General features: G+C 42.5%; 1 protein-coding gene across 1 annotated transcript; it reads left to right on the top strand.

Annotated features, from left to right (window-relative positions):
* Window positions 1–6,749: 6,749 nt before the first annotated feature.
* LOC119655782 (Meckel syndrome type 1 protein homolog) lies at window positions 6,750–8,148 on the top strand. The gene has a single exon (XM_038061872.1). The coding sequence runs from the start codon at window positions 6,780–6,782 to the stop codon at window positions 8,118–8,120; it is 1,341 nt and encodes a 446-aa protein (XP_037917800.1). The 5' UTR covers window positions 6,750–6,779; the 3' UTR covers window positions 8,121–8,148.
* The last annotated feature ends 3,430 nt before the right edge of the window (window positions 8,149–11,578 follow it).

Below are 11,578 nucleotides of genomic sequence, written 5' to 3'. Positions count from 1 at the left end.
CGAAACGGTGCTGTGACCCAATAATGAACTACGCCATGAAACTGCTTTGCGAATCAACGCAACCTGGATGAAATGCTGCACAGCTAGCGTCTTTTTCGTAACCAACGTATCAATGAACGTCTCATATGGGAAATCTACCCTGGCGTCATTCGCCTTGTCACCTTCTATGGCTCCGAGTACTGGCTGGCGAATAGAGATAATGAGTGCCACCTCGAATAAACAAGATGAAAATATTGCGTTGAATCAATGGCACAATACGCTATGATAGCGTGGGAAATAAACACATCTTCGATTGATATGTTGTTCTACCCATCCAGGAAAAATTGCGAGGGAGGGGTCTTCGATGATACGAGTATTTTATGTATTATAATTCACGTTAACTCGATCTATTCGAGCTGACCCTGTATCTAAGGGAACAAAGGTTGAAGAGAAATGGATTTTACGTATCTTATACTTAACCTCGTCTTGTTCGTTCAGTTCGTAAGGTGCACTTTTATTTTTAACGGTAATTTTCTTATGCTCCTTTTAGCGTCATTTTTTACGAACTGGCTAGATAAAACGGCAATTTTGCGGAAGCAAGTATTTATGGTTATTTCATTTAGGAACATTGATCACTAATCAGATGCAACTCCCCCCGCCTGCTATCATTCAGCCTGCATGCAAAATTTTTGAACTTTTCCTGTTTCACGCTTGGTCCTCAACCTTTTTATTGATCTAAATCAGTCTGGTGGGTCTTTTTTTAAATTTTTCTGTTAAGAGATGACTTCCTCTCTGTTCCTCTCTGATAGTTTTTAGCTGACATGAATAAAAATCGGAATGCCAAGAATAAGATGCTTCAATCTGGAGACAGGCATCGAAATCCTATCCACACCATAACTTAAAAAAAAAAAAATACAATTTCCTTGACTTTTTTGGTTTGAAAGCAAAACTAGTGCAAGGCTACAAAATAATTGGATAGTGTGAAAATTGAGCAATTTGCAACAGACATGGAGATACTTCTTGAAATTTATTACGCTGTTACCTCCTTCCTCCACCATAGATTCTTACTCACCTATGCGCCAATACAGCTGGTGCGCAGGCGAGTAAATTAACGAGCTACGAAGTACCTAAAATGAAGATAAGTACACCTTTACAGTGTTGTTAAGTGAACAGTTTAAAACCTGTCCCTCGACGAGAAGTAGTTATGCAATCTCTAGATTAGAAACAACTGGCAAGTGGAGTAACAGAATTTGAACGAAGAGTGCTATTAGCATTCAATCTTGGGCTGTGATTAAAATTCAAATTGCCTTATTTCCCACTGAATGTAGAATACCAGCGGCTCGTGCACGAATGGCCACCACGGGCCGGGGGAGAACAGAATAGAAGCGGGCAGCGAAGAACCTGATGGGCCGAGCAAAACATTAAATTATATATGGCATGCATGATATTGCGGCCATTGAACCAACTCGCCAAATAAATTATGCAGCAATCTGAAACGCCAAAGAAATGTGGGAGAAGACGCTGCGGAGTGCTACCAGACCACCGGACCACCGCCACCGGACCACGCTATATATAAAGTGTAAAGTGTAAAACTCGTTCCCAATAATTTTATTCATTGTACACAACATGCAGCAGATATGCATAATTTTTGTGCGAAACATGCAGAACGCAATAAAAACAGTCATTAAAAATCTAAGTAGCGGATTCGCCTTGCAACCGCCGGTCGTTTCAATTCCCAAATTACTTTCACACTGAAATTGCCGCCGAGCATGTAAAAGATACAACCGGCAAGGTAGATTGAAGCCAATTGAAGGTGATGTGACCGGGATGTAAATTGTGTTGATATGAACATATGTTGCACTTTTCGAGGACGATTGCATTTCTTTTATGATTCATTAAATAAGTCATATTACAAGGATCCTGCACGTTAATGGGTCATGTTCCAGGTTATTGCTAAAATGCCATTTGTCCAACGTAAGGTATGTTTGTGTCTTTTTGGTGCAATTCCAATATTTTGATTGCTTCTTTTATGGAATCTTTTTTCACTTTTAAATTTGTTCACTCTTTTTTTGCAAATAACAGTTGTAAAAACGTAAAAAGAAAAATGGTAATAGATACGAATTCATTTTCTACTCTATCCTTTCCTAGCCCAATATTCTAGCCTATTTGTGATTTGCGCGGAGAGTGGTCGACAATCATACGTGGGCCTCTCCAGACGGGATCATTTTGATCCAAATTGATCACGTGCTGATTGAAAACCTCTCAGCCTTGATGAATGTCAGAACATATAGGGTGGCAAATATAGACTCGAATCACTATCTGGTTGGCATAGTGCTCCGGGTTCAAATTACAACAACAAACTTTTTGTGCTCTTAATTTAAACAGAGCTGCCTCTACTTCCTACAAAGTCGGGGGTGTGGACATTTACTCTCCGGTTGGCTCATCCGACATGACTTCTTTTTCTTCAGGCTTTGTCCCGTGTACAAACGGGGTCGGCTCGTCGTGATTGGTTTCGTCATTTCGCTCTATCGAATGTCTGATCTGGGTGCAATCTCGAGGCTTTCAAATCCCCATCCAGCGTATCAAGCCACCGTTGTTTAGGCCTGCCTTTTGGTCGTTTACCATCGACTTCAATGTTCAGACCAATCTTGACAAGTGAATTCTCGTTAGCATGAATTGCGTGACCGCACCATCGAAGACGCCTCTTTCGCAATTTTTCCACGATTGCTACAATCCCATAACGATCGCGGATATACTCATTTCGGATGTTATCAAAACGTGTCACGCCACTAGACCAACGTAACATCTTCGTCTCCATTACCGCAAGACGCCGTTCATTGTCTTTTATAATTGGCCAACACTCAGAACCATAGAAAGCGACAGAACGGGCAACATTGCGGGAAATTTTCGATTTGAGACGTTCGTTGATACCTGGATCACAAAGAAAACCAGTTGTGGAACGCCATTTCATCCAGGTTGTGTTAATGCGTGAAGCAATTTCATAACGCAGTTCTCCATTGGCTGATATCGTTGACCCGAGGTATTTAAATCGCTCAGTTCTGGGCAGATCACTGTCGCTGACAGTGATTGTGCTTGTTTCATGGGGATCGGTCGTCAAAAATTCAGTTTCGTTTAGATTCAATCTGAGACCGTGTTGCATGAGGCGATCATTCCATTTTTGAACAAGTTGCTCGAGATCATTTTTGCTACCAGATGCTAGGAAAACATCATCTGCATAAAGCAGTGTATAGGACGCTGGACGTTGGATATCTCGTGTGATGGTGTCCATAACAAGAACAAAGAGGAGTGATGAGAGGGCGCTTCTTTGATGAACACCAACAGAGACACGAAGCGGTTTTGATACACCCGCCATACTTCGAACTTTGCTTTTCGGATCGTGGTAGAGCAATTGAACCCAGCGCACGAGTTCTTCTGGTGTTGTCGTAAAGCATACCAGATGAGTTCGTGTGGCACACGGTCAAACGTTTTCTCTAGATCCAGAAAGACAATGTAAAGAGGGCGATACTTCTCACGGTGTTGCTTCATGAGTAACCGCGCATCGTGTATTGCGTCAGTAGTTCCGCAGTTCTTGACAAATCATCAAATCGTTCGACTTCTTTAATGGCATCACGAGGTTTTGAAAATACTGAACCCAGCTTACTTTTATTCAAATCGCATCGCTGACAATATAATACCATTCTGATGTTTAGAGAAGGTTGTTCGCGATTAAAAACCTATCCTTATCTGTTTCACTGTGACAACGATATTTCCCTCTAAGCAGGATTCACAGTTAGCACCTCGTACCGTCTTTACCTTCAATAAGTTCAACTCTTTTTTGGCAAGGACATGGTGATTGAATATCTTCCCGTATGGTGACGTCCACGTGATTTTATGTACGTTCTTAAGGGAGAAGTAAGTGATGGACTCAATGTTTGCTGCTGACGAAGTCGATGAGTCATTGGCCATTATCCTTGCTTTTATTATGGAGGCTCTGCCCTCCTGTTATACCTCTATGGAACAGTTCGTTGCCAATTTTAGCGTTGAAGTCTCCCAATATTACTTTGACGTATTTGTAAAAAAATTGTCCAGTCCGGTGTAGAATTCGCCTTTAATGACACCTTTTGTGTTCGCTGTTGGTTCATGACAGTTGATATACCACATATTGCGAAACTTCATCTTGAAGCGGATTATGCAAATTCGTTCATTAATCGGTTTGATATTACCAGCTGTCTTAATGTAAGTTTTAGAAAAGTAGCTCCTTTGTTTTCTATAGTTCGTTTTAGGTAAAACTATTTAAAAGGAAAAGTTTCCAGTTTATTGTTTTTTTTAAGAATTGCAGACACGTGTTTCGGACACAGCATGTGTCCCTCTTCAATGCTGATTTTGTAATAATTTATTTCACTTAACTCTATAGCCTTATACACCCTAACCTATTAAACCAATTAACGTGATAACTAGTATTCAATTAGTTTTTCTGAAATTTTAATACCCTCTTAATTACTGACCCTAATTACCTGGAATACACTGGATGAACAGTTGCCAATATCGGTGTTCAACAACCTGGTGTTAGTCTGCTTAAATATTTCTAGGTTTTCTCCAGCGCCAAGTTTCCATGTGCGAAATGCACCAGTATATATGTATATAGGCCAGACTAAACCGTTGGTAAAAACACGATTCGAAGAAAATACCAAAGAAGCGGAACTAGTGGTAAAAAAAACCATTACGGCATGTCAAGTTAGCAGTCGCAAAGCAACGCGAATGTAACGCTCAACCAGTCTCGCTAGGTGTTACAACGAGAATGATGTTAGGCTAGCTTGTCTGAAATTCTTCGGGTTTTAATGTGTCGTTGTGAAAATAACTCTAACCTTTGGCCAAGAGTTAGATGAGTACCACAGAGCAACACTCGCCAGAAAGTTATTTTTTAGAAGTGCTCTATACATGCTGGACAAAATGCTATCCATGCTAAGGATAGCAAAGGAAGCTCCTGAGAGTTCCTCCTCTTCGTAACTTCGAGAATGAAAATTGTGCCTTGTGAGTTGAGGCTTAAGAATACACTCAAGTCTATTTCTGCTTGTCGTAAAAGACCACTAAATGGGGTAGAATTTTGAGGGCACCAACCTGTCATTTTTGAAATTTTACTGCTACCGAAACGTCAACAACGCTTCAGAAAGAGACTGACCTAACGGCTACGACCTTTGGCTATCGAAAATAGATGATGATTGGTTTCTGGAATATTTGAGCGCTCTTCGACAACGGGAGCAGGAGGTCCCCAGAATGCTTGCTTTCCCCAACTCGAGCGAGAATTCCAACGATATAAGCTGAACATTCTGGGTCTAATCAAAGCAAGATGGTGGAGCTCTGGAGAGTATTTTCCTCCCACTTGAGATTATGTGCTTTTGTACTTTGGGAACTCGAGTGGTAGCAAACACGAACCCGAAGTCTTGACCTGGGAATGCTTTGGCAACACTTTGATAATAACATTAATAATTGTCAAGTGGCACTGCGTTCTAAAAGAACTATTGCGCCCCCTTGCTGTTTACACGTTATATGTTCCCTACTTCCAGTAAGATTCATTGCCATTTATCCTAGAAGCATCTTTAGGGAAGCGCTGCCTTTGGCTCCCGCCGGGACGTTACCGTCTTTACTAAATGACATTTACAAATATATTTTCAACATTTTGAACATTGTTGAGATTGTTTTTGGTGCTTTTTTCGTTATTGGAAATGCTCAAAGGATTCTATAGTAGTTCTTTGCTTTTAACTGGAAACTTCCGCCTCGAAATGTTTCAGTTTCACTTGCAACACTTTCATATTGAAGATTTCATAGAAACCGTTAATTCTCTCCCGGCCAATTGAATCATCTATCATCATCCCGGATGATGCATATACTTCCGGCTCTGCACAGCTTTAAAGTATGTCTTTCGCCTTCATAGTGTAAAGGAAGTTGGTTTTGAAGTTGTTCCAAGTTTCTTATATTCACGCTTTGAAATTTTGTATTTTAACCAGTCTTCATCCTTATTAATTTTTCAAACGCATTTACCTTGGGTAATTGGGCAAGTCTCTTCAAAGCACTGGAAAGTCGAAATCTGTAGTTTTCATACTTGACTACGTCAAGGTAATGACCAAGCGAATATAACAAAATCCGGACATGTGAGCTTATAATTCTGGTACATGTAATTCTGTAGGTCAATAGGGGTCCACTACGCTAGACTCGTATATTATTAACACGCATTGTTGTTATGACTTGGTTCGCAGCCCGGTCATTTATGCGAATTAATCAAGAAATAAAGGCGCGATGGTTGAGGGGGTAGAGCGGCAGCCTCCCAATTTCGCTGCGCTGGGTTCGAATCCCAGTTGTCATAGGTGTCTGTCTTTGTCCCGCTGCTGTGAGCTTATCACTTGCATAGCGTCAAGTGTGATGATAGTGAAACTGAAGCACAGCCTGACTGTGTAGATGCCCTACACTCCCCTAAGGAGTGGACAGGAAACACTAATCAAGAATTAGCAGTAAATAACTTTAATTGCGTTTGATTTGTACTTTCAAAATAACATGTTAAATTAACTTATTGATGCCACAAATAAAAATCAAAACACTAAAGGATGAAAAGAGATTTCTCTTATAGAGTTGCATTTGCCCTAATTAACTCAAACATGCAACTTTATAAAAATAACCGCAACAATCACGATTATCCAAGGTTTCATAGAAATTTGTTTTACTTTCCCGGTAACTAAGGCAACGCTCGCGTGTAAACAAAAAGTATCCATTATCCTGAGCCATTGCAAACAACAGTTGTACGCGTCATGTGGAGAAAGTACGACAAACATTCGGCTATATATCACACGAAAAGCAAAATCGAAAACTTACACTTCTCCGTGTCCTTGAAAAACATCAGCTCCTTAATAAAAGTGCCTAAATTTGAGAAAACAAGTGACGTGCAAAGTTTATCTTTAGATAACGATGAGCTCATTGGAGAGCTAGAAATCAAGTGGCAAGAGAAAGTCTTCAGTTCCGTCGAGGTCGAAGTCTATAGTGACGTGGAGAATTGCTCAAACGAGGTGCAGAGAAAATATCACAACCTCATTCGAGACGGTGAAAATGTTCGTCAAGGAAAAATTTTTACTTATGTTCAAGAAGATAATTTCACGCCGAGCGAAGAACTCCTATGTCATACGGAGTCTAAGAGATCGATTCCCTATAAAAAGGAGACCCCAGACCCCAACGAAGAGGAAGTGATGTACGTTTACGCAAGTTTAAGCCCAGATGTCCTTCTGTTTGAAGTTCGTTGGCGAGCGAAAGAAGGTGTCCTGATAGTTTGTCCTGATTTTAACGATTGTGAAGACAATCCCTATTACATTGAGATCGACTCGGATTACAGGCATCTTTACTCTTATACTGTTAAAAATACCTCACCGTCTTTAGACATGTTAAGTGCAAAACTCGAGAAGAATATGAAGTTGGGAACTCGTCCAATCATCGACATTGACCGCATATTTGATATGCCACCCAAGCATTCCACGAGATTTCTAGTTTTGCTGGAGATTCAGTCAGCATCTTTTTTTGAGTACGAAAATCTCCACATCCGCTACAAAATCTCAATTCCTGATAGGTTTATTCTCGAGGAAGGCGAGCTGATGGGATCTACTCACTCTTCCGTGTCATTAAATTCTATTTGGAAATTTGGTCATTGTTTCCAGTTTGCGATCTTGAGTTCAACGAAAGTTCCAATTAATGAGAATTTCACAATTTACTTAGAGGCTATCTCAATAGATTCGTGGACCCGTGAAAGACCCGAAGGATTCGCTTTTTATACAATAGAGCTACGTCCCCAGCAAATACAAATTGAGATTCCTTGTTTCAGAGTTGACTATGGTCTTTTGGAGCGGATAGAAAGATTCTTCATCGGGGGACGACGGCATTTCGATTTGGAAAAGTTTTGTAGTGGAAATGATGGAATGCTGAATAGGTATCGCACCAAAACTATCTCAACCGGGAGTTTAATAATGCAGTGTCAGATTATCATGCAGAGAAATGACGATTTAGCGAGGGGGATAAATCTTGATAATGATTTGTGTGTGTTTAATTTGGAGGATGTCCTTAAGAAGCATCACGAAGCACGTGTGAGGCTAGAAAGTGTCGTGTAAAGAGAAACAATAAATATTTTATTGACCAGTTATGCTGTTTCTTTTAAATCCTGTATATATTTGTATCCTTGGATGGATCCGAGTTTCTGCTCTTTTCGATCGACAGGCAAGCTGCGTATAACTCGACTTTACCACAAATCTGCAATATTTTATCTTACAAAGTTAGGAGAAGCTATCTGTAAATTTTTCTGCGGCTCATGATTAAGAGTTGAGGCTTTTGGATCTGTTTGAAAAATAGGTACAGTGTGTGGTTTGATATCCATTATTCTACTGGTTTCCTCTTCTTCCCTTATAGCATATACATTTACTCTTCTTAGTTCTTCAGAATTTTATTTCAAAATTTGTTTGTGGAAAATTCTACCTATTACTTTTCCCTATATTTACTAATCCTCTAACAACTACAATTAAAAATATTAATTTAGAGTCGATAAAAAGGCGGGAGCTGTGTTGAGAGGATTATGAAGTGAAAATGTTGATGAAGAAAGAGAAAGGATTCTGAAGGCATTTGACCTTTAAACGTTCAGATTTGATTGAAGACATGAATATTATGCTCGTCCTAAACAAACATATTACCGATGTGTACATCTATATAAATTGCCCGCGCATAACTATCTAAATTGATAGCACGCATCTGAATATTTCCACTTTACTGTATACACCAAAGAACTGGTAATACATCCACCTGGATGGAACACTACCCGTAAACAAATTTCGTGGCTGGTCGGTTTCGATCGCAGGGTGGAGGCGATCCCGTCAGTCTACTTCGCGCCTCCACCCTGAGGAACAGGGTGACTAAAACCTGTTACAGCTGGCATTTTGCTCTATTTTTAATTCAAAACCCAACAGGGATATGCATTATTGTTCGAAAACGCCACTTAGACGGGTTTCAGTTAATTCAACTACAGGAAGAGCGGAGCGGAGCGTTTCACCCAACATCAAAATAGCCATTTTTGAAAAGTATTAATTTAGCCCTTTCGTTTGATACCCCAAATGACCGTATTTTGCGAAAAAAAGTTTCTCCCCACTTTCACATATACGGGGAACCCACCTTAAAGCCAATACAAAATGCTGGAACTCGTTACACATGTCACAGATCACATATGGGTAGGTAGGTAGGTATCATTGGCCGCTCCGAGGAGCCCAATTAGCGCTTTGGTGCGCCGTTTTGATGCCACAAACTCCTAAAACAGTGACTGTTGTTATGGGAATAGGGAAGCAGAGTCCAGCCGGCTCGGATCTTCAGAGCCAGCCCGTAGCATTCACGAAGGAAAGCAGCTCTCCGACCCTGCAGCTAAAAATCTCGCTGAGGTCCCCAAAGAATGGTTTACCCGGTGTCCGCAGCCTGATTCGAGCCAGAGCTGGGCAATCGCAGAGAAAGTGCATGAGAGTTTCCCTTCCTTCTCCGCAGCTTCGGCAATGCAAGTTGTAGGGTAAGCCGAGCCTAGCGGCATAATCCCCTATGGGCCAGTGCCCCGTACAGACCGCCGTAATCTTGAATGCATTTGCACGCGTCTGGCACAGGAGCTCTCGTGATCGGGCTATGTTATAAGCGGGCCAAATTCTCCTTGACTTGGCACAGCTTGTAAGCCATCGCCATCTCAGGCCCGCGGCTGCTAGGTAGTGCGAGTAGACCCCCGACAGCAGCCAGCGGAACACCGACTGTATTCGCCGAGGGGCTGCCAAGAGCAGAGCCTTGCCTGGCCAATCCGTCAGCCCGCTCATTCCCCACCCAGATGGTTGAGCGCGTCTCTGCACTGCCCCACCAGCCGGGAAGATGTCGTCGTTGGGTACAAGGCCTTGATGGCCGCTTGGCTGTTGGTCAGAATGGCTATGTTACGCTTGGGGCTCGAATCACGCTCCAGCCATCGACAGACTTCCGATATCGCCAGTACTTCCGCCTGGAATACACTGCTGAAACCTGGGAGACCATACGACTTGGATACACCGTGTGTATTCGAGAAAACCCCCGCGCCGACTCCATAGGCCATCTTTGATCCGTCCGTAAAGAATACCGTGTCATAGTCTTGCAACACGCCGCCGGTCTTTCACTTTGCCGTGGTTGGAAGGTCCACAGCAAAGTTTCTCGTGAAGTTCAGCTTGCGTGTGACATAGTCCGTGGGGGATGCCCAGATTTCTCGAGGTATTTCATCTAGGATGTTGCTGTGGCCGTAGGACTTCGCTGCCCAACATCCGGACTCACGTAGTCTGACGGCACTGCACGCTGCAACATATTTGATGTGGAGGTCTAGGGGAAGGAGATGCAGGAGTACATTGAAAGCATCTGCCGGGCAGGACTGCAGAGCCCCCGTAGCACCTGCACAGGCGGTTCTTTGAATCCTATTAAGCTTCGTTCTATTGTATTTCTTCTTAAAAGCCTGCCACCATACAATAGAGCCGTACGTCAGGATCGTACGCACTACAGCGGTGTACATCCAGAGAACCATCCTCGGCCGGAGACCCCATTTCTTTGCAAAGGTTCTCTTACAGGCATAGAAGGCTATACAGGTCTTCTTAACCCTCAGTTCTATGTTCAACCTCCAATTTAGCTTAGGATCCAGGATTACACCCAGATACTTTACATTAGAGGAAAGAACCAATCTTTGTTCATTCACAGATCACATATTCTCACCAAATTTGATGACGATAGCTCCAGCCGTTTCGGAGTAAACCTCGTGTGACAGGCGGACGGACAGACAGACCTGTAAGGATAGGAGCATACCTATTGATGTGTATGTGTTCATGCACTTTTTTTTTGTGACTGTGCTTGGCTGCTGTTAGCTCATCTCTGGTGCGTGTATCAAAATGGCTACAGGAAGCATTCCCAGAACATAAAACCATTATTGAAGACTCGGCATATTGATGCGATGGGTAAGCAGATAGATGACTACTCATAATTTCAACCTTGCACTGGAAAAGAACCGAAATAGGCATCCTGACTAAAAAGAGAATTCCGACCCTGCGCCCCATATCGTTCGGCGAGTCGATGATTGAGTTAAAACCAGCGGTAAAGCACCTCGGGCTGAGTCTTGACTGAAAGATGAGCTTTTTTGAGCAAATCAAAGCAGTATCGAACAAGGCTGCAGCTGGAGTTTCTGCGTTAAGTATGCTAATGGCAAATATTGGGGGTCTCACGTCTAGCAGGCGACGTCTTCTGATGAGTTCAACGCAGTCTGTCCTGCTCTACGGCGCAGAGGTATGGGCTGACACTCTTGGTGAGGAGGTATAACGCAAGCGTCTTGTGCAAGTACGGAGAGGTTTGCGTGTGGCGTTTGCGTATCGCATTGCCTCTGAATCGGCCGTAATGGCGATCGCAGAAGTGATCCCCGTTGCCCTTCAAGCTAAGGAGCGTAAAGCCATAGACAAGCGCAAGGGAGAAGAGCCAAGGGAGGTGGTTGCTTGTGAAGAATGGCAACGCACTCTAGAGGAGTGGCAACTCTCTAGACAAAATGAAACTGGAG

The sequence above is a fragment of the Hermetia illucens genome, chromosome 4 (assembly GCF_905115235.1).
Source record: "Hermetia illucens chromosome 4, iHerIll2.2.curated.20191125, whole genome shotgun sequence".
Taxonomy (NCBI): Eukaryota; Metazoa; Arthropoda; class Insecta; order Diptera; family Stratiomyidae; genus Hermetia; species Hermetia illucens.
The sequence above is the reverse complement of the archived record's forward strand: the minus strand, read 5'-3'. Positions and strand labels throughout refer to the sequence as shown.

Coding starts and splice junctions, on each gene's coding strand:
- LOC119655782 (XM_038061872.1), top strand. CDS start 6,780: ATGTGGAGAAAGTACGACAAACATTCGGCTATATATCACACGAAAAGC.